This window comes from Epinephelus fuscoguttatus, linkage group LG2 (genome assembly GCF_011397635.1).
Source record: "Epinephelus fuscoguttatus linkage group LG2, E.fuscoguttatus.final_Chr_v1".
In the NCBI taxonomy this organism is placed as follows: Eukaryota; Metazoa; Chordata; class Actinopteri; order Perciformes; family Serranidae; genus Epinephelus; species Epinephelus fuscoguttatus.
In genome coordinates, this window is record NC_064753.1 from 47,798,238 (window position 1) to 47,820,614 (window position 22,377).

Consider the following 22,377-nt stretch of genomic DNA (forward strand, 5'->3'; position numbering starts at 1 on the left):
ATACACAGAGTCCTTTCTAATATCCAGAGGCAGTGACGTCCACAGTTAAGAAGCATAAAAACAGAAAGTGCTTTCCCCAGGACTTTTATGGGACACATAAATGGACATTTATGGGTCAACTGGAACTTAAAATGATAGAAAATCTCTGATGTGTGGAGGTTAAAGTTATTTAAAGCTTTATAAACAAGTAAAAGAACTTTAAAATCAGTTCTGAAAGATGCAGGTAGCCAGTGTAGTGACTTAATTCATAACTTCAAACAATTAAAAATGTTTTAAAAGCTTTAAAAATGTAAAACTAACAGTAGGTACTGATAACATCGATGTAAAGGTGTGCTGCTATATTCATCTTTGTTATAAGATATGTTTTTTGTGAAAATGTTGGCCCTTTCAACCTTTGAACCCTGGAACAACATCACTTTCCTTGTGCTGCTTTCAGACGCCTTTTGCAAGTATTAGATGTGTCTCAGTTTTTTGTCACCTCCAGATTTCTTTTACTGATAAACTATGTTTAAGCAGTAAAAAAAAATGGTTAGCTTAAATCTAAGAACTCCGGTCTCACTTTCTGGTTTCCAGAAAAGCAGGAATGCCGCTCAAGTAGCGATAAGCTGCACATTTTTTTGATAAATTTGGAAAATAATATTGCTATCGGTGTGCTAAATCAGGTGTGTCTTAACTACAACATGTCAATTCTGTAGCCCTTCAAAATCAAAAATGAATAAGAATTATGGTTTAAAAATGTGTGTTTTGATGAGCATTAAGAGAACCTTGAAAAATAAAATGGCTCCTCACAACAACCACAGTGAATTTAATAAATATAGAACTTTTTTTGTCAATTTGGAAAGATGCTAGATCAGTCAGGTCTTGACCTCTGACATCCACTATCAATGCTATTCAAGAAAAAAAATCACTGAGAGGTTAGACCTTTACAATGTTTAATAGCCATGACTTCAATCTTTTAAAATATATTCCATCAACCTTGAACTGAAGAGTAAAAATCAAAACCTCCTAAAAGTAAGACTTTGTCCCAATTCTCAAGAATAAGTGATTTATTTCAGTGTTTCCAGCTTCCTACACTTTTTCCTGACTTTCTAAAAACAACTATGTTTTGCACGTGTCTGTTGCAGGAACACCAGCTGAAGACAGAGTGCCGTCCTCTCTCAGCCTTCTTGACAGTGCAGCTGTATATTTACAGGTGCAGCTCCGATATGACGAAGAGAAGCCCGTCTCTTCAGCTTGTCAAAAGGTACACAGTCCTCTTATTTAAGAGTGGTCAATTAAAGAAATTCAAATACTTCAATAAAAAACAGTAATTTCACCCAGCGAAACAAGTAGTTGAGCTTCTCAGGTCTGTTGCTCAGTCAGTAGCTTAAAGTCAGAGTTAAACCTGTGTGGTCTGGAACAGCATTATGTAGTCATTAGCTGTGTCCTCAGAACCCATGATTTAATATGCCTCTATGATTCTGGGCCTAGGTGTACTCTAAAATGTAGCCCAGACAGCTTCTACATGAAGGTGTCCCATTTGCCTCATTTCAGTTCTGACTAAGGAAAGAGTTACAAACTGAAGAGGTCAATGTCTAACCACCCTGCTTGAACTATCTCAGCAGCGCGACACTAATATCTGCAGACGTGAAGTCAGTTTGTCAGTCATGTCGGCAGGTGCCACTTAAAGTCACATAGGGAACAAATCAAATGTAGCCTAAGTCCAATTTCTGCTAAAGCTGTAAGCAAATGCTCTATGATATAGTTTATATTTTTACAATTAGAGGCTGACACATTTTTTGTGATAGTTGAGGTGTAACCAGACAGAATTATAACACAAAGTGCATAATTTGTTCCGTATCTCCAAATCTTTTAGCAGTTGTTAATACTGTGCACCAGAAAATCAGAAAACTGAAACCTACTTGTGCTGAATGTTTTCTAAATCACAGCCGAGCTTATTGAATGCTAAGCAACAAAGCAAACAAATCCCTTTTGTAATAAATACAGAGTTCTCACTGTCATGAAATTACTGGAAAAGTTAGGAAATTAGAAAAACTATTTTCCAGGCCTGGAAATGGTTTGGAATTTACAGAATGTTTTGAATAGACAGTGTTTCAGCTATTGTTTAAATCATGTCCAACATTGTGCAAAATACGTTCCTTCATTACTAATTTAAAATCTATTGCTGCATTGCGTGATTGTTGAAACATCACTGGTATCTCAAGATACACACACTGGTGTGTACAGCTAGTTGGCGGCAGGAATGTGTGACGTGCAAGGAAAGTTAGCAAGCATGAGCAGTTTGCTTATCCACCAAAACCCACTAACATTTTGGTGCGGAGTGGAATAGAGGCCAAATTTAGTTGTGGGAAAATAAAGTGTACGTAACTGTCCACATTTGGAAATGCTCCCTACTAAAAATTGTTTGTTGTCAAAGAGGTGTCGAGGCAGGGTATTTTTTCAACTACTTAAAGTAACGGGAATGGTGTAAAATATAATGTAAAAGTTTTGAAAATTGGTTGGTAAAAATGTGTGGGAACCATTAACTTGTTTTGTTTTTTCAGCATGTAATTTACGGTGTGTCATTTTATGTTTTTTCTATTATTACCAACGTCAATCTGCTGAACCTGTGTATCAGCCAATATATCAGCCGTCAGTCAAAATGACTGTACAGTGTCACAGAACGGAGTTTCTTTCCTTGAAAATGATCTTTTGTGAAGAACAGACACCGGCTGGCAGTGAGCGCCTCAACCCTAAAACATGCTACTCACTTCAATGACAGCTGGTACACCAAAAGCTGTTAGAGACTTTAATCATTTTAAGCAGAGAAAGTTGACGCTGGCGTAAAGTTTGCTGCTCTTTGCTAAATAGCAAATTATATTGTCTGAACTCAACGGTGTGGCCCAATAATTTGCCACCTTCACACACTCTAATTTTCACTTGCACATTCAGTGAAATAATCACATTGTAGGTCCTGGTTGTGGTAAAGGAGATCTGCATCAGTTGTTTAAGGTGGACAAAACACAGTAGAGTATGTAAGTGTGTAAAGATGTCATCTAATATTATGTCTGTAATACGGCTTGAATAATTAGTTGATTAGTTAGTCGAAAGAAAATTAAACACCAACTATTTTGACAGTTGATTAAATGTTTCAGTCATTTTTAAAGCTAAAATTTGCTTTTTAAATGTGAGAATTTGCTGCTTTACTTTGTCATTTACAAAAGTAAATGATGAGTGTTTGGGTTTCGGACTGCTGGTGGGACAAAAGAAGCAATTTGAAGACATCACTTTGGGCTCTGGGAAATTGGGCTGAGAATTTTTCAGATCATCAGATAAATTGTGAAAATAATCAGTAGACAAATCAAAAATCTACAAGGTGTGCATTAGACCATGTTTAACTCCAGTTGAAATAAAACTGACATACATGTGAAACACATTTATAATTTTGGATGGTAGAACATTTTCGTAGCATAGCAGTCAGGTCGATCAACGCTCTGCAGCTGAATCAGAAACGTACCCACCCAGTTCCCCAAAGACATACAGAATGTGTTCATGGGTTTTTCCGAACAGAAGTTAGGTACAGATGAACATTCCCATTCCGAAATGTGACAGGATGCTGAACCATCACTGCAGAAGGAACCCTGAGCTTCATGAGGAGCTGCAGATCCAGGCTGCAGTGGCAGCGGGCGATGTCTGCACTGTCAGGAGAATGCTGGAGCAGGGATACTCACCTAAGATCCGCGACGCCAACGGCTGGACACTTCTCCACTTCTCTGCTGCCAAAGGAAAAGAGAGATGTGTTCGAGTGTTTCTGGAGCATGGAGGTCAGACGCTTTGTCTTTTTCTTTTTGTCCTGCTGTTCTAGTTGGCTTCATTTGGTGGTTAACAACGTGCTATGATAGATCTGAACACTAGAGGTCGTTATTTTACTGGAAGAGAGGACCTTTCACTCACCTCTGTGTTAGTTGAAAGCCACTGAAGTTTAAGAGTGTAAAACATGATGTCACATGTATTAGGTCATTTATCTTGTACAGGGAGGGGCCCATTACGTTTACATACATGCCTTACATCTACAGAAAATGTGATGGAGAATAATCTGTTTTATAAATCTGTATATGTTCGTGTAAAAAAAGTTGCACAAAACATTAAAATACAACTATGGCCTTTACATTTGGGGTTTATTTCCTTAACCAACAGACTTAAGCTGCTATGAGGCATCTGTCTGTTTGTGTTTTTAGGCAGTTTTGTTATTTAATTAATTAATGAATAGAACAATAAAACACTTCAGAATCAGGTATCATATTTGTGCACACACCTTAAAGTAAACTGTGGGTCCCCTCATATTATTGAATGGATTCCCTCTATTTCATCTGACTTTGTGAGCTCAGAGAAATCTTAAAACCTTCAGAAAATACTTCACCTGCAAAATGACCATTTGTTTTATCAGTTAGTCACAGTGTGAAAATGCATGTGTTCTGGAACAACCGAGCATACGATTGGATATATGAGATATAGATTATACTGCATGAGTTGTGTGCGAGTTTATAAACAGGTGTTTTGATGTAGTTTTGCTGTTGTTAAATGAAGTCTCCATTTACTTTAAACCTTTGAACCCTGAGCAACTTGGTGCAATTTCTTTCAGAAACTTGGTGAGAAAAAGAAATGTCCCACAAACTGCTAAAAAAAAAAAAAAAATGTAGAAAGTTGTTTTACAAAAAAAAACTTGGGAAAAAAGAAAGAGCTATGGAAAACTATATTTATAATTAATGTTATTACATTTTTAAATTATTATTATTATTAAATTATTAATTTTTCTTTGTCTTTTTTTTCCTAATTTCTTGTTTTTAATTTTCTCTTTTTATTAATCTCTTGATATTTTTCGGGTCATTTCTTCTTTTGTTGCTTATTACCTTCTTCTAGGGTTGGGTACCGTTCATAATTGAACCGATAAGGTACCGGTATCGGTATCTGGAATTCGGTACCGGTACCAAACGGTACCTTATTTCATTACTTTTTAACCCTATGGGCCCTAGGCCTTTTTGGGGTATTTTTACTGTCTTTACTTTTAAGCTCATATCACAGTCATTATAAAGGCACACATGCTATATCTTGTTTTTTTTTTCAGGACAATGTCCTTTCATGTCCTTCTATGTGCCTGTATTTTATATTAATTTTTATATCAATGAAAAAAACAAATCTTTGTGCCTAAATTCTTAGATTTTATTTTCTTTAGACTCTCTGGAATCTGGCAATTGGGGGGGGGGGGGTTCTTGTCATACAAAGTTTGATGGAGTGTCAACTGGACAATATGGAGATATTTGCATCTTGAAAGCCGGACTACAAATGTGGATAGACAGGGAGAAACACATGCAAGCCTAAGACGTGGTAAGATACGATATTCCTCACTATATGAAGTGACTGATAACAAGATCTGTATAATGGGTTGTGAAGAAATTCGTCAGGTTTTTATTTTGTAGACAATTGATCTGGATTTAGAGCGTGATGGGATGACAGCACAATGATGTGTGTGGTATCAGCAGAAAGCTGTGGTCCTGCGCTTTCATGTGATATGCGTGGCATTTCTGTGCGAGCCTGCATTCGCGAGTAATCCATCCAAGAGTTATGTGTGTGCAGAGCTGTATGAAAGCTCTGTTATACATCATTTTATTGTAATTTTTCGCTGTGAAAACATTGGATTACCGACAAGTGCTTGGCCTTGTCGGAAAGCTACAATTCTGCTGTTTCTGCTGATAGGCGTGGCTTCTCGCTATGACGCACGGTCACGGAGAAAATCCACAGAGAAGAACGGGTGTGATGACAACATTTAGGAACAGTGCTGCACCTTAACTTTTGTCTGCACATTGTTTTTGTCGCCATTGTTGCTGAGTCTGAGGTGCGAGTCATGCGCTCTCGCTCCGCCTCCACCTCAGGTACCGAAATTTGGCACCGTTTCATTTTAAGTGAATCAGTACTCGGTAGTACCAACGTGTATCGGTACCAAGTACAAAAAGTACCGAGTTTCGGTACCCAACCCTACCTTCTTCTGATGTTTTTTAAAGAAATAAAGCCAATTTGCTCAGGTTTCAAAGGGTTAACTCCTGAACAATGCTAATGCCTTTTTTGGATTCACTGTTCAACTTGGAAGCACTGGAGAAAAAACAATTTTCTCACGAATATAACACAACACACACAGTGAGTCATTAATATACAAATTGTCATTTTTGGGTTGATGTATTCCTTTAAAGTAAACCTTAAAGCTGAGTCAGTTTAGTTTTGGCTAGTTAGAAACAAAAACTGTAATATCAAGCCTGACACATTACCACATAATAAAGTTGTTGTGGTTATGAAGACGTCACTTCTCTGGAATACTGTCCAGCTGCCAGTGATGAACTGTTTCTCCTCCACAAAATGATATGAAATGTCCTGGAAATGACTGTTGGTACCACTGTATAAAAACTGTTCTGTCTCTTGCTCTAAAGTCATGTAATCCATTTAAAATTGATCTAAACAGTTAAAGCAGGTTTAAAGGTTTCACACTCAGGGAATCAGTTGCCTGGTCATAATGTCTAGTTGTGTCTAAACTCCGGTGCACTGCATTTGTCAAGTGTAAAAGTTGACCTTTAGTGTAATAGCTAGAGAGGACTGTACATTAAAACAATTCAGGTGAACGTGTGAAGATGTTCTTTTTGACAGATTAAAGTTTAGATTGACCGTAGAGTCCCAGCTGATCACCATTCATGTCACCCACAGCACAAAGCACATCTCCTGCTGTATTAACTTTCCTCTCCTTTCCACTCTTTCCACTCTCCTCTGTCCAGCCGACCCCACAGTGAAGGACTTTATTGGTGGCTTCACAGCACTTCACTACGCTGCTATGCACGGCAGAGCCCGCATCGCCCGGCTGATGCTGGAATCGGAGTATCGCAGTGACATTATAAATGCAAAAAGCAACGATGGCTGGACGCCACTGCACGTGGCTGCCCACTACGGCCGAGACTCGTTTGTACGTCTCCTCCTCGAATTCAGGGCCGAGGTGGACCCGCTGAGTGACAAAGGGACCACACCACTACAGCTGGCCATCATTCGGGAGCGTTCCAGCTGCGTACGGATCCTCCTGGACCACAGTGCCAACATTGACATTCAAAATGGCTTCCTGTTGCGGTATGCCGTCATAAAAGGCAATCACTCGTACTGCCGCATGTTCCTGCAGAGGGGGGCGGACACTAATCTTGGACGTCTTGAGGACGGTCAGACGCCCCTGCACCTGTCTGCCCTCAGGGATGATGTGTTGTGCGCCCAGATGCTCTACGCGTACGGAGCCGATACCAACACCAGGAACTACGAGGGCCAGACGCCGGTAGCTGTGTCTGTTAGCATGTCTGGGATCAGCCGGCCCTGCCTGGACTTCCTACAGGAGGTCACAAGTGAGTCTCACACAGTCACATCACTCATCACACAAGCATGTCGTACAACCTGACATATCATGTTGAGTCATGAGGAGTGATTTGAAGGTGGATGGATTTGGACAGTCACGGATGTGTATAGGGAGGGTGTTCCAGAGGGAGGGGGCGGCTATGGAGAAGGCTCTGTCACCCCAGGTTCGGAGCTTGGTCCTGTGTGGAGGAGAGAGGAGGTTTTTGTCGGATGATCGAAGGTTGCGGGAGGGAGTGTGGTGGTGGAGCATGTCCGTGAGGTAGGAGGGGGCCTGGCTGTGGAGGGCTTTGTGGGTGAGGAGGAGGATCTTGAAACTGATTCTGTACGGGACAGGGAGCCAGTGTAGGTTTTGCAGGACAGGGGTTATATGTTCACGGGAGCTGGTGTGGGTGAGGAGGCGGGCAGCAGAGTTTTGGATGTACTGAAGTTTGTTGAGGACTTTGGATGATGAGCCGTAGAGGATGCTGTTGCAGTAGTCCAGTCTTGAGGTGATGAAAGCATGGATGACAGTTTCAGTGGCAGAGAAGGAAAGTAATGGACAGAGACGGGCAATGTTTCTAAGGTGAAAGAAGGCAGTTTGGCGGCTAATGTGATGTTCAAATGAGAGGTTATTGTCAAAGATGATACCAAGGTTGCAGATGAATGGGGAGGGAGAGAGGGTGGTGTTGTCAATGCTGAGGGTGAAGTTTTGTGTTGCTGTAAAGAAGGATTTTGGGCCGATGAGTATTATTTCAGATTTGTCACAGTTGAGTTTGAGGAAGTTGGCTTGCAGCCATGATTGGAGTTCAGTCAGACAGTTGGTGAGGGTAGAGCGGGTGGCCGGGGTGATGGATTTTGTGGAGATGTAGATTTGGATGTCGTCAGCGTAGCAGTGGAAATGGAGACCATGACAACAGATGATGGAACCAAGGGGGAGTAGGTAGATGATGAAAAGGAGAGGACCAAGCACCGAGCCCTGAGGGACACCTTGAAGCAGGGGGACGGTGGCAGAGGTGCAGTTGTTGACGTGGATGAACTGATGTCTGTTGGTGAGGTATGATTTGAGCCAGGAGAGAGCAGAGCCAGTGATGTTGAGGGAAGTTTGTAGGTGGGACATCAGAGTGGTGTGATTGATGGTGTCAAAGGCAGCAGTGAGGTCGAGGAGGATGAGTATGTTGAGGTGGCCAGAGTCGGCAGAGAGGAGGAGGTCGTTAGTGATTTTGAGGATGGGGGTGACAGCGGCCAGTTTCAGGGATTTAGGGATAGAGCCAGAGGTGAGGGAGGAGTTAATGATGGTAGTGATGAGTGGGGAGATAGTTGGGAGGCAGGCTTTGATAATGGAGGATGGTATGGGGTCCAGGATGGAAGTGGAACTTTTCATCTTGGAGATGATGCGGAGGAGATCCAGGGGGGAGACAGGGGTGAAGTGTGACAGTGGTTGAGTGGTGGTGGAGGCGGTGAATGCCGGAGAGACTAGGGGGGGTGGTTGCTGAGTTGAGTGTAGATGGTTTCGATCTTTGATTGAAAAAATGCCAGGAAGGAGTTGCATTTGTCAGTTGTGATGGAGGAGAGGGTGTTGTCACAGGGTTTGAGGAGTTTATTGACGGTGGAAAAGAGAGTCTTGGTGTTATTGGAGCCAGAGTGAATGAGCTGTGAGTAGTAGTAAGACCGGGCGGCAGTGAGGGCGTCTTTGTAGTTTGAAAGGTGGTCTGCATAGGCATGGAAATGGACTGTGAGACTGTTTTTTTTTTTTGTAAAGTCTTTCAAGCTGGGGTTTACGGGTTTTCATGTGACGGAGTTCACATGACCAGTACATGACCTGTACTGCAGCCAGCCACCAGGTGGCGGTCGAGATGTTTCGGCTTCACTTTTGGGCAGCTGTCATGGCGTCAATCTTTATGTTCAGTCTATGGCTGGTATTAATGTTTTTGACCCACAAACTGCCTGGTCCCCAGGTAGCTAGCTGTTGGCAGATGACATGTACACTCATGCATTGTTGTGGTGTGAAGTTGTTTGGATGAATGGTTTTTGAGAAGCTCAATCTGACCGTTCAGGGCAGGCATGTTTTAAACCGGCACCGCACTAGTGAAAAGAAATCTGTGAGTATGGATGGGGTGTCGAAAAGTATCCCAAGTTTAGGACAAAAAGTGATGGAGCCTTTTATTGTAAGATGAGAAGAGGAAAAAGTCGAGAAATGTAAAGAGTGAAAGAGGGCTGCTTGCCAGCACAAGGTTCTAATGACTACTGTTCAGTCAGAGAACAATCCCAGGGTGGAGGAACAGGAGAGCACATTACCTGAAGCATTATGATTTACAGGGAACAATGGCTGCATTCCTCCGCTGCCCCCTGCACTTTGATATCAAAGATATCAAAGAGCTGTGCACTGATTCAGACAAGCCCTTTCAGAGACTCCAAACCCTCAGCCAGATCACATATCTGCTGGGTTATTGATTACACCTCTGCCTCCTGGATTAACTCATATGCCATGAAAGGCTTGTCTCACAGTATGACAGGCGCACAGCTCCTTTCAACCGCTGCACACGTCAAAGACCGCACCATGCACAACTGCGCTCATACAGTGATTACAACTTCAAGCAAAATCTCAGACATACTCCACCCAGAGAAAGTGTCACATAGATATCTGTGTCATCTTTGCCATTAAACTCTAGCTTTGTGATCTGCAGACTCCATGAATCATTAAAAAGGCACAATGCTGCCTCCCATAGAGCGTGCAGTGATGACTCTGGCAGCCTGTCCGCCTGAGGCTACAATGATTGTATTAGCTGCATAATTCCTATTCTCTGGCTGTGGGGAACTGGGGATGTTTTAAGATACTGGTATTGACGATAACGGTGATATTTAAATATGAAATATCATGTTAATAATACACATATGATAATATTGTGTAAATTATCCAGTGCCTCTGAAATCATTTACGTTTTTTTACGTTCATGCTGTCTCCCTCTCCCCACCCTTCCTCTAAGCCTGACAAAATCTACTTACCGTACAGTTTATGGACTTGACATTGATCATTTTGCTGACCTCAGTATTGTCCGTTGTGTTTACATGACAACATCACCAATATTTTATCACAGTGGTTCCCAAGTGGTCCACGTACGGGGTCCAGATTTCTCTTTACTCATTATTTTAAGTCCACACAGTTTAATATATTCACCAACTTGCGTTTGGCCATCAAGCTAGTTTACTGTCTCTGCTAAGTAGCTGTCTGTTAGTCACTCACTCTACAGGAGACATAGCCCTTCAAAATAAAAGCACTGTGCTGCAAATTCACTGTACTTCAAAATAAAGTGTGTTTTTTGTACAAACTTGACACTTTCTTGAGTCACATGCGGTCCATTCAGAATGGACCTGCGACCCACTTTTGGACTGTGACCCACCAGTTGGGAACCACTGTTTTAGCCAGTGTGATGCCTGAATAAACAACAGGGTTTTCTTGACCATCATGACCCTTGGGCGCAGTGATTCTTCCTTTTTTCCCCTTTTACCCCGGCCAACTTTTGCAGTTCACAGAAAAATAAAAGGACACTTCATAGACAACACAGTGGAGTTTACTGTTAGCCTGCAGCTACACTTTTGGAGTGAAAGACAGTCGTGATAGTCGTTAGCTTACTGACCCCTGGTAACAAGCCAAAATGTCAGTCGTTTGTATTTTTACCCTCCAACAACTTCTGTAAATCCACCAGTAAACAGCCTGGATTATGGAAGTAACTGCAGTGTTTCCAAAGCTTTGCTAAACTTGTCTATTAGTCGCAAGAGGCATCACTTAGTTTTGGTTTTGTCGGCCAAAATTTGTATTAAGTCTCAAGCTGAGTAATTTTGGGCTTCTCCTCTAGAGGTACTACAGTTTGATATATACTTTCTCACATTAACAGGTGTTAGATACTTCTTTAAAAATAGGTTTAATATTTGTTCATATTTCAATTCCAGTTTTTGAATATTCTTCTTGAAAGTTCATTGTTCCTTGAAAGGGTGTATTTGTGTTATTATCAGGGTGTTGGGTCCTTAACAAGTCTTAAAATGTCTTAAATTCAATTTTAAAACAATGAGGCCTTAAAAGTAATTAAATAGTCTTAAATTTGAATTTGTGAGGTCTTAACTGCAACAAGAATTTTAACTTATTTCATTTATACATCTTTTAATTTATTTTGTGAAAATGAGTGATGCCTTTCTTTGTAAAAGTCCACATTTCTAACGTTACAAATCTTTTAAAAACTGTACCTGTTGGCAAAATGTAGATCAACTTAACTCACTCTAATAACCATATTCATACATAACACTCATCTCTGCACATATATACCACTTACCTGCGATGCTTAAATAAGTTAAAACATGATTTGTCTAAAAAAAAAAAAAAAACCTGTCCTAAATTTGGTGAAAAGGTGTCTTGATAGGGTCTTAAACATCATTAAATTTAACCGTCCGATACTTGTTGACACCCTGATTACGCTATTATGTTGTCATTTTGTCTTAAAATGACAACAACATCATTTATAACAATTATTTCTGGGAAAATGTATCACCCAACAAAAGTACTTATTGTGACAGGTTAAATTTCATCTTAATATTTTTTCCCTGTGCTGTTCAGCTGTGTTGGTGTTTCACATCAGGACCGACAGCACTGCCACCACCTCCTGAAAGTACCTGGAACTTTAATTTAATGTCACCTTCTGCCCACATTTCTGTCTCATCGTATTGGTGTTTGTTGTGGTGGAGGGAGGGAAATGTCCATAGCAGAGGAGTCACTGTACCCACATCAGACTGATAACACCCCCCCACACACACATCACTTCCTGGAATCAGGGGGATTTTCCCAACTCTTTGCATCCAGCTGATAACAGAGTGGATACTGGGTGATTTGGGATGCTGATTAATGCCTGTGGAAGGCTTTGGGAAAACCATACGGCTGAGAGAGGAACATTTGAGCTTGATGGTGGATATACAGCATTAAGATATTGAGACAGCCCTCGGTAACAGTGTCTTTTTTTGTAAAAACCACTAGAACATGCCAAAGTCATACTTTTTTTATGATGGGGCTTTAATGCTTTTAGTTTTCCATATACTGAAACTCATCTTTTTAAACCATCTGTGTTTGAAATGCTGGGCTGTTAGTTTTCATTATGCAAAAAAACTCATTGACCAAATTTTTTCCATCATGTGAATAATTATTTTGTTGAGGAAGTTAGGACTGAGAGAGGGGAGGTGATCACACATCTCTGTGTTTAACTATGAAGACAAACCTTTTCGAAACATGAATTTGTTCCAGTAACTTCGGTGTAGACGCAGCTGCGAGTTGTACCACTGATAGCAATTTTGATATTTAAGGGTTTGAAAATGTGATAAGGATGTGTCTGCTGATGTTCATATTTTCAACAGAAAACCGTTCTTGATATTAAAGAGTTGTGATAAAGATATGTACCGAGAAGGGTATTCTGCTCACCTAATATTTTCTCTAATATCATCAGTTAGCTAATCTGACATTAGCTAAGGGCGTAACATGCCTCAGTTTTAAATTTTTGAGACACTTAAAGCTATAGTGCGTAACTTCTACAGGTCCGTAAATGACAGAGGAGATGACACAATGCTGATTAAGCCGATCGGCTCCTTTAACATCTCGCGGTATTTTTCAATATATATCATTTTTAGTATGCGTGTTGACCGGCGACATTCCCGCGCTGGTGCACAGGAAATGCTTCCTCACAACAAGAAGGGAGGGGGAGGAAGAGCGGAGAGTGTCATAGCAAGAGGTAGAATGCAGGTAGAAAGAGAAAGCAACATGGCAGAGAAGCGGCCGAGACACAGTTCAGAAGTGGATCCTACCACAAAGGCAAGTGTTACTCTGTGTACACGGTGTGTGGCGAGTGTTACTCTGTGTACATGGAAGTGCTACCGGCTTATTAGTTGTAATAACGCATTATCCGCTGGGAGGCGACAGAAGTTACGCACTATAGCTTTAAATTTCTCTGGTGAAAATCAGATCAAGTCATTGTTTTTTAAGTCTCAAATCATTGCACTTAACCGAGTAACCATATATTAAATTAAATTACATTTGTTGGAAGCTCTTGTGTCTTCGTCAGCGACTGTAAAAATAATGGACATAGTTACCGTGACATCACCAATTGGTTTGTGAACTCCAGTTTTGAAGCCTCGAGTCCGGCATATTGGTCATCGCTGTCTTTTTGTTTTGGAGTCAGAAGTGACCATATTTGAACAAGAGGTTGGAGCTGTGGAGGAGCGAGGGGGGGATCTGACTCACAGACTGTAGCAACACCTCACAGACAGACTGACGCATAAAGCGGCCTGCCCTTAATTATGCATACCTTAAGTCTGAATAAAATGTTAACGGGTGAGTTGTGTAAAAATTCACCTCTGTATCGTTGTCATGAATGTTGTAATTAGCTACAGAGATCAAAAATGGTTTTATATCAGGCTATTAACATGTTACTTTCTGCTGTAAAGTTGGGCTTTTTAAATCTGAGTGTCTGTGTCTGACCTGCCTCTGGAGCCAGCCTCAAGTGGCCATTAGAGGAACTGCAGTTTTTGGCACTTTTGTGTTGTAATTTTTGACCCGCATGTTTTGCACACTGCAATTACGTTTTTTAAAAAGTAATGATTAAGGTGTAAAACGACCCCAACACTGACACATTTACACTTATCTTCTTGTTATTAACCAGCCATCATAAATCCCAGTGCCCACTTATCTGCAATAAGCTAAAATCAGAGGATAAATTTCCCCCTCGATGTCTCAGTCAGGTATACTGATTAGCTCAGGAGTAATTCCAATGTGTTCTAACTGTCTCTGTTCTTCTTTCAGGACAACCTCGGACTCTACAAGACTTGTGTCGAATAAAAATCCGTAACTGCATTGGCCTTCAAAGCTTGAAATTGTTGGAGGATCTACCGATCGCAAAGGTCATGAAAGACTATTTAAAACATAAGTTTGACAACGTGTGAAGGCAACAACAGCAACAACAGAAGAGGAGACGGTGACTAAAAAACTCTTATCATTTATAAAGACTATGCAATCACTGTGCTCCTCGTCTGGAAGAAATGTCCACAGCTCTGTTGTGTACACGCGTAAGGATAGCTAGTCCAGTTTGGTCGTCCAGTTCAAGAGTTCTCCGCTCCTCTTCCCCATTTCAGCCTTTTTTTTTAACGGTTACAGCAGCAGCTGAAGAGTGGAAATAAATCCATCTCATGTGAGCAACGGTTGTGGGAAAAAGAAAACCTCATTTGACAGATAGCATTGTTACCACAGTTAGCATTATTACCATTTATGTTCTTGCTGAACAAATGTGCAGACACACCCCACCCCCCTTTTTTTTTTAACTCAAGTAAAAAAAAGTCAATTGATGCACTAATGATGACATGATAATGATGATCCTTTCTGACTTAAAATCAGCAAAGTGTTGAGCTACCTGGACGATGATAGCTTTAAAGAAACCCACTCCAAAAGATACTCTCTGATTTTGTTTTCGCACCCAATTAGTGAGTGTTGTTACCCAAATAACCTGGTTCCAAACCTCTAAGTCACCATCCACATCTCCAAATGGTTCAATGATTACAAATCAGATAGCACTTGTGTTGTGCCATTGACAACTAGAGAAACAATTAGAGAAACAGTTGACCAATCAGAGCTAGTTAGCTATGTAGGAAGAGAGAAGCAGTATCACTTTGTGCAGTGTGAGATGTGGACAGTTGGTCTGCAGAGACTGCAGTCGCCACAGCATGTAAAATAATACGCTAATATCATGAAAACAAGCTCACTACAATTAAGAGCAACCAAAGAAAAATGTCCGACCTGCCAAAGATTCATCTTATCGTCCAACATTGAGATAGTTGATTGTTCAGACAGTTAATCATGCGTCTGGCCTAAATTGAGCCCCAATGTTCAAGGGATGGTTTGGATTTTTTCTGAGTGGGGTTCTCATCCATAGTCAGTGTATTACATCCAGTAGATGTCAGTAAGCACACCCCCAGTTTGGAGAAGCAGGCTGGAATTCAACACAGAAGCTAAGTAATGTGCTGCTGTGGCAGGGGACAGCAGCAAAATGGATTTTAGCCTCCTAAAAAAGACAATATTAATTTAAGTGTATGCTGTATTGACAGTATTTTCTCTGCTTTACCTTTCTGTCAGACAGCCCGTTCTGATGGGGAAGCCTTTAACAGCTTCAGTTCCCATCTGTGCTCTCATCAAAGCCAGACTCCTTTGACAAAAACAGTAATTTTGGCTTGCTGATCACAGGAGCTGCTGGTCCACAGCTGCCTCAATCAGTTAGTTAGTTTGTGTTATTGTGTGACTTGTAGATCCGAACAAACCCTTTTAAACACCGAAGTGACACAGTAACACAAACAACCTAAGTGATGCAGCAGTAGAGCAGCAGCTCCTGTGCTCAGTTAAATCACTGGTTCTCTCAGTGGAGTCTGGGTTTGATGAGAGCAATAATGGCTCCATTTCCTCATCGGAAAGCACTGTCTGACACAAAGGTAAAGCAGTGAAAATGTTTTTTTCTGCTGCTCCCTTCCACAGCAGTACATTTCCTAGCTTCCATGTCCGACTTCAAACTCTCAGAACTGGAGGCGTGCAGAGTAAAGGCACACTGAGCCCGAAACTTTCGTCCATCATAAAAATTTTCAGAAGAGGTTTCTGTGTTTTTTGCATCTGTCAGAGCCTTTAGAGAAGTTTGACCAAAATTCAGTGAAGAAAACGTGGCGGCGGGTCACAGCTGTGAAAAGACAAAGGAACGTGGCGCACAGAATCACATCATAACTTAGATAGCTACTTTCAGCAGGTCAGGTAGAAATATTCAGGCGGATGATTATGATGAGTGGAGGATGTGGACTGCACACAGAGTGTGGAGGACAGCTCTGCCCCCTCATGCAGCTGTGGTGCCAAATGAAAAACAGGGAGTGAGTGATGTCAGTCAGACAGGTAACTCCAGTGGAGAGAAGCAAAGGAGGAAAGGAAGGTGTTAGATAAAACGCTTCAGAATCAGTGTGCGAGGTTTCTGTGTGTAATCTTTTTTTTTTTGGGATGATGGATTAAAAAAACGGACTCAGCATGTAAAGGCCTCGACATCTACTGTATGTGACAGACTGACTGTGTAGACGTACCTCACACAGCCCCACTTCAAAAGACCCAAACTATCCCTTTAAATTCTAAAATCAGCCGGGGGGAATAGGTCGTTAAAAGTGGGAGGAATGAAATGAAGCAAAATTCAAGTTTGATTATCAGGCTACAAAATGTCTTCCTAGCTCACTGCTGATACTTAAGAATTGACCTGATTTTAAAACATCAACAGTTTTAGGGCTGCCGCTGGGTGCTGTAACAAAGTCAGGGAGTATATCTTTAAAAAAAATCATATACAGGATCAGATTTTCTCAAACATTGCTCACATGTTTGTTCTTCTTTTGATGTGCAAAAATAACTTGCACGGATAATTTTTATTTATAAAGACACCAATAAGAATATGTCATGCATTTGAAATGATTTTGGAATTTAAGTTTGATTTAAGTAATTATTTGATACTACCAGAGTGATCTTCGGTGATCGACTATAAATCAATCAATTTTTACACTATATGTAGTACATTTCAGTTTGGAGTAAATGCACTGTGATGGAATTATGTTCTGAAAGCATCACATTTACTCTCTGGAGCAGCTGTTGATAATAATAAGGTCTGTTTTGGATAACACTGACACAATCGTTAGAAGCTACAGTCAATGTAAATATGTTATGTACAACAGATATTTTTGTAGAATTTATTTAAGCAATGATCTCTGGTATTCTCAATGTATTTAAAGTTTGGAAAGTATTGTGATCTGTTTGGTGTGACTCAAGTATTTTTACTTTTATGTGTGTCTGAGTTCTCTGTTGTACAAGAAATAATTTGGAATCAATATTTAATTTTTACGGCAGACATGTTGGGTGCTTTCTTACAATTCATCATCTCTTGCAGGTAACTCTGTCATGGAGATTATACTGTGAATTTTTAATTTTGACAGTTCAAAATAAAATGTAGGATTTGGGGTCTAAATAACACCGACACCACAGGAAATATTTTTTCTCTTTGTCTCTGCATGTGTTTAAAATTTGTAGTGAAATTATGTGGCACCTGAAGTTGGTTTTCCTAAAATGTTGTATTCACGAGTTCATTCTAACATCTGCATTAACATGTCAGTGTCATTTTATATTTAAATTAGCAGGGTTGTCTGCAAGTTACTTTAAACAAGACAACAGGCAGTGAATGGGTTACTATACAAACATGGGATTTGAATATGAAGGTCAACGAAGATGACAACCTGTGTCCAGTTTCAGGGGCTGCATCCATCAAAATCTGCCTTTCAAATCTGAATCCAGTGCAACAGATTGACAGGACCCGTTTAAGTTTTTAAAGGCTTCCCCAAATCTTTTCCCTGAACATGAAGGACACTGTCAGTGTGTCTTTTGTGTTCCCACACACCCCATTAACACTCATTTATACCCCCTTTACGTACGAAAATAGATACGTCTGTTTCAAACATTCTAAACATCACTGCTCTGATAGTGCCATGCGTCATTTATGTTGGCATTGATACAGCCAATAGATGGTACTAGAGGGCCGAGTCAAAAGTTAAACACAATAACAAACAAGCCAATGGCTGCGATGTCAGGCAGGTGGTTCAGTGAACACCAGCAGAAGTGAAAGCTAGCCTGTAGCAAGACAATAGAAATCACTGAAATCACCAAAGATTTCTACACAGTTAGACAATTTACCAGTCATCTGGAGTTTGGTGAAAATGTGATCCCAGGCTCAGCTTTGCTTGTGGTTGTCCTTTTAAGTTGCTAGCACCATATCTCTGGGTGTTTAAACACAAATATTATCAGCTCCTCCATCGTTTCTTCTTTCTGTTCCTGCGACCCCCACTGTCTAACCGGCCAAAGCCCAGTGGCAACCACCAGAAGTTCAATGTGGTGAACTATGTGCAGCAACCCCTTTGTAGCCCGACCGCCATGTTTGAAACGGCTTCCCTTCTACTTCCACTTCCACTTAATGACTAGATGCACCAACCACACAGCAGTGTGAGGGCCTGTATATATGAAGCGTCTTTAACCGCCTGGAAAATGCCAGGTCAGGCGCTGGGCACTCTTCGGGGCTGCATTTTTTTTCGCCCCCTATTCTTTGTTTTCAGTGTAGATGTAGATGCTCACAAGCCTGTTTTTCAAGGCCCAATGGCTGCACCCTACGACAAACTGTTCAGCTTTTAGAATGCAGCACGTGCTCCACATGTCATGACAAAAACCAACCGATCATAGCCGACAGATATCTTTGGCTTCTTTTGTAAATATCAGTCTGATAAATACGGAAAAGCTGATCATCTTAGTGCAGTGCTGCAGCCTAGCAACAGGCATCGTATCACAGCCTATTTACCTGAAATTCTGAGTGCAGAGCTGATCTTCTTCCAGACACTGTGTGTAGGCCTTTTGTTTGAGGGACTAAAATGATCAACTTTTCCGTGTTCATCACAGACTGATATTTACTGAAGACGGGAAAGATATCTGTTGGCTGTGATTGGTTGTTCCTTGTCACATAACGTGGTGCATGCTGTTGAAGTTGAACTCAGCTTAGTCTCTATATACAGACTCTACATTCAGTGAATGTAGAGTCTGTAGGCAAACCCCGGAGATCTTGCCTCCGGAAGAAGAGCGGAAGAGCCCTGGTTTCCAGTTGTAGGCTGTTTGTAGTCCGCGTGATATTGACCAATCACGTTTGAGCCGGCTGCAGTTGTTGCCAGGTTAAACGGTCCATGCGGTGAACTAACGAGGTGGAACATAATTGCCGTCACTGCAAACTCTGAATCCATCGCAATGGTTCAGCATATTTGCTTATATATAAACAGAAGTCGGAAACGGAAATTCGCCTCCTCCTCCCAAATCAAACCGGAATGCCAAAAAATCGGGAGTCAGCCCCCAGAGGCTGTATGCGCCGAATACAGCCGATGGGTTCCGAGACTGCACCCTAAGAATGCAGCACTGTGTTTCACGTGTCGTGTGACAAAAACCAACCGATCATAGCCGACATCATCTTTGGCTTCTTTTGTAAATATCAGTCTGATAAATATGGAAAAGCTGCAGCGTTGCAGTGCTGCAGTCTAGCTGTTGCGCGCAGAGCTGATCTTCCAGACGTGTGTGTGTAGGCCTGTTGTCCGAGGACTAAAATGATCAACTTTTCCGTGTTCATCACAGACTGATATTTACTGAAGACGGGAAAGATATCTGTTGGCTGTGATTGGTTGTTCCTTGTCACATAACGTGGTGCATGCTGTTGAAGTTGAACTCAGTTTATCTCAGGGCACAGCTGCTGCGCCCTGACAAATAGACACTCAGAAACGCGTGCACTGCGGCAGCGTCACCCTGGCATTTGAGCACGCCTGCTGGGCGTCTGAATTGAAAAATTTGAGGGCGCAAAAAATGCGGCATGTGTGTGGCCCCTGAAAGAGAGCTTGCTGAACATAGTGAACCCGCCGACGGGGGTAGGATTGGTAGCACCCTCCCATAAATACAGTCATGTACCCTGGTGAAATTTCAGAAAGATATGAAAAATTAGACACTGCTCAGGCCTACTGTGCATGCTTGCATGAGACAAACAAATCGGGGACCAAATTCTGACATACCAACCAACCAGAATACAGCACGAAATGACACAGAAAACAGCGTCCAACGCATTGTAAGTGTCCATAAACATACATAACTACCACATTAGCGAGCGCTGTCTAATCTGTGTTCGGTGCTACTTTATACTGAATTTTTTTCTTTAAGTATCAACGCTAAGGCTGAAGGGTTTGGTTTTTTTTGCTGCATTTTGAAAAAAGGATTTCGGTAGATTTCATATCTCTGCTTGCACATCTTACCTTTTTACATCTAGATTCAGCAAAGCTTCATTGTACAATCTGACAACCAAGATTTTATGTGCGATTGCTGTTTTCCCCTTTATGAGTGTAGGGTGTCTTCAGGTGCAGCCCAGTAACTCTCAGTCTTCCCAGTGACACACTTTAAGGCTGTATCCTCTAAAAAAGGCAGTTGCTGAAATGAAACTAATCCAGTGAGTGTTTGTTTAAATAGCCAATATGATTATGAGTTTTGTAATGTTTGTATATGGCCTGGGTTTTTAATTATTGGTCCTGAGGTAGTTTTATTAACGTCTTAAATCAAATTGATTTGACTGTAATTCTTCAGATGATCTTAAATAGCTAAAGTCTGGATGCAGCCTCGTCTCTTTCAGCTCACTACTTGTGTTGATAATGCAGTGGTCACACGTGAGAATAAAAACTGAAGGTTATATCATCATGTTAGGATGTCCTCCACCACATCTCAGTTCTGTTTTATGCACCATGCTGTCCATCTTCCTGATTCTGGATTTGATACGATGCCATTTTGCAGCAGTAGTTTTGTATCGCGTGTGAATGAGTTTGTCATCCATCGACTGCCTTCTCCTATCAGTTCCTCAGCAGACTTTGGTCGTCACAGTCAGGGAAACACTTCATACATGTCTTATGTGGCTATCAAATGGCTGTAAGTCTTCCACACCATTAACTACTGAATGTACAGAATATGCAGATTTTCAAACGTAAAAAAAACAAAATGTGTGAATAAACTGAAGTTAACGTTTCGAGGTTTGTCGGCTGTTTTGTTTCTTCTGTGTGTGTTGGATTTACTGTGAGAGCTTCAAGAGGAAGGAGATGACAGGCTGGTCCTTTTGATAGCAGCTGTTCTTTTTAATTTGCGTACTTATTAGAGGTCAGAATCTAAGTTTTATACAAGATGCATCCGATCATTGAATGCAACAGATCGTTCCTAGCACTATTAATAAGACTGTACTCACCATCTTAATATCAGATCACCAAAAAGAAGTCAGACAGAAACACGAGCAGTCACATGGTTAAACATATTTGAAAAAAAAAAGAAGGTAATTTATTTTATTACTGAAACTACTAGTCATACAGATCCATCATAGTTTACAGACCTACTTCCTGCAACTCAATCGCCAGAAAAGTTGTTGGCATTTCACATTTAGACACTCAGACCTTTAGGATTTAGACACAAACACCACTTGGTTATGGTCAGGAGAAGATCATGTTTTGGTTTAAAATACCCTGTTTGGGTGGCACAATCCCGGCAGGAAATGCAGTTATGTCTCCATATGAAACAAGCGCTCTTCAGGCCACAATCCTGGGAGGAAAAGCAGAAATGCCTTGGTTAGTAACAGCTTTTCGAGCCATTATACTGGGAGGAAAAGTAGTGATGTTTCAGTAAAGAACGACATCTTGTCTCAGTTATTAACAGCTTCTCAGGCCACTATTGCAGAAAGAAAAGTAGTGATGTCTAAGTGTACAAAAAACACTTCTGGATGCAATCCTGGGAGAAAAAACAGATATGTCTCGGTTAGTAACAGCTTTTTGAGCCACTAAATCGGGAGGAGAGGCAGAAATGTCTCAGTTATTAAGAGCTTTTCGGGCTTCTACACCAGGAGGAAAAGTAGTGATGTCTCGGTAAAAAACAACTATTTTCATGCCTAACAAGCCGCTGGAAAACAGCAACAGGTCACTACAAAACGTACAACGCTAACATTTTCTTCTGGGATGGACTGGGCTGCTTCCTGCCTGTGTCCCTCTGGTGGTTGTGGATTTGCACAAACAGTTTTCCTTCATTTAGTTTTAGTAGTATCACTGTGCTGGTACAGTAGAGATACAGCATGCAATATTTTTTGTGGTTTTGTGTCTTTTTGAGATAATTCTGTCTTTATTTTTGTTGTTTGGATGTTTGGTCATGGACTGTCTTTGTCAACATACGACGTCCAAGGTACCCTGGGTGTGTTGGTTGTTGACGTTCTGGGACGCCTCAACTTCAGCCTGTTACATGCATTGTCTGTTTTCAAAATACACTTCTGTTTTCACAGGAACTGTACAGTTTGCCTACAGTCTCTTTCA

General features: G+C 41.1%; 1 protein-coding gene and 1 long non-coding RNA gene across 2 annotated transcripts in view; one reads left to right on the forward strand and one right to left on the reverse strand.

Annotated features, from left to right (window-relative positions):
• LOC125879973 (uncharacterized) overlaps nt 1-22,377 on the reverse strand; it is a 119,020-nt gene that overhangs the window by 46,641 nt on the left and 50,002 nt on the right. The window lies entirely within an intron of this gene.
• Nucleotides 1,128-21,059, forward strand: asb7 (ankyrin repeat and SOCS box containing 7). Its single transcript, XM_049561951.1, has 4 exons — nt 1,128-1,243; nt 3,592-3,803; nt 6,798-7,403; nt 14,225-21,059. Exons 1-4 carry the CDS (start codon nt 1,206-1,208, stop codon nt 14,362-14,364), a joined length of 996 nt encoding a protein of 331 aa, XP_049417908.1. The 5' UTR covers nt 1,128-1,205; the 3' UTR covers nt 14,365-21,059.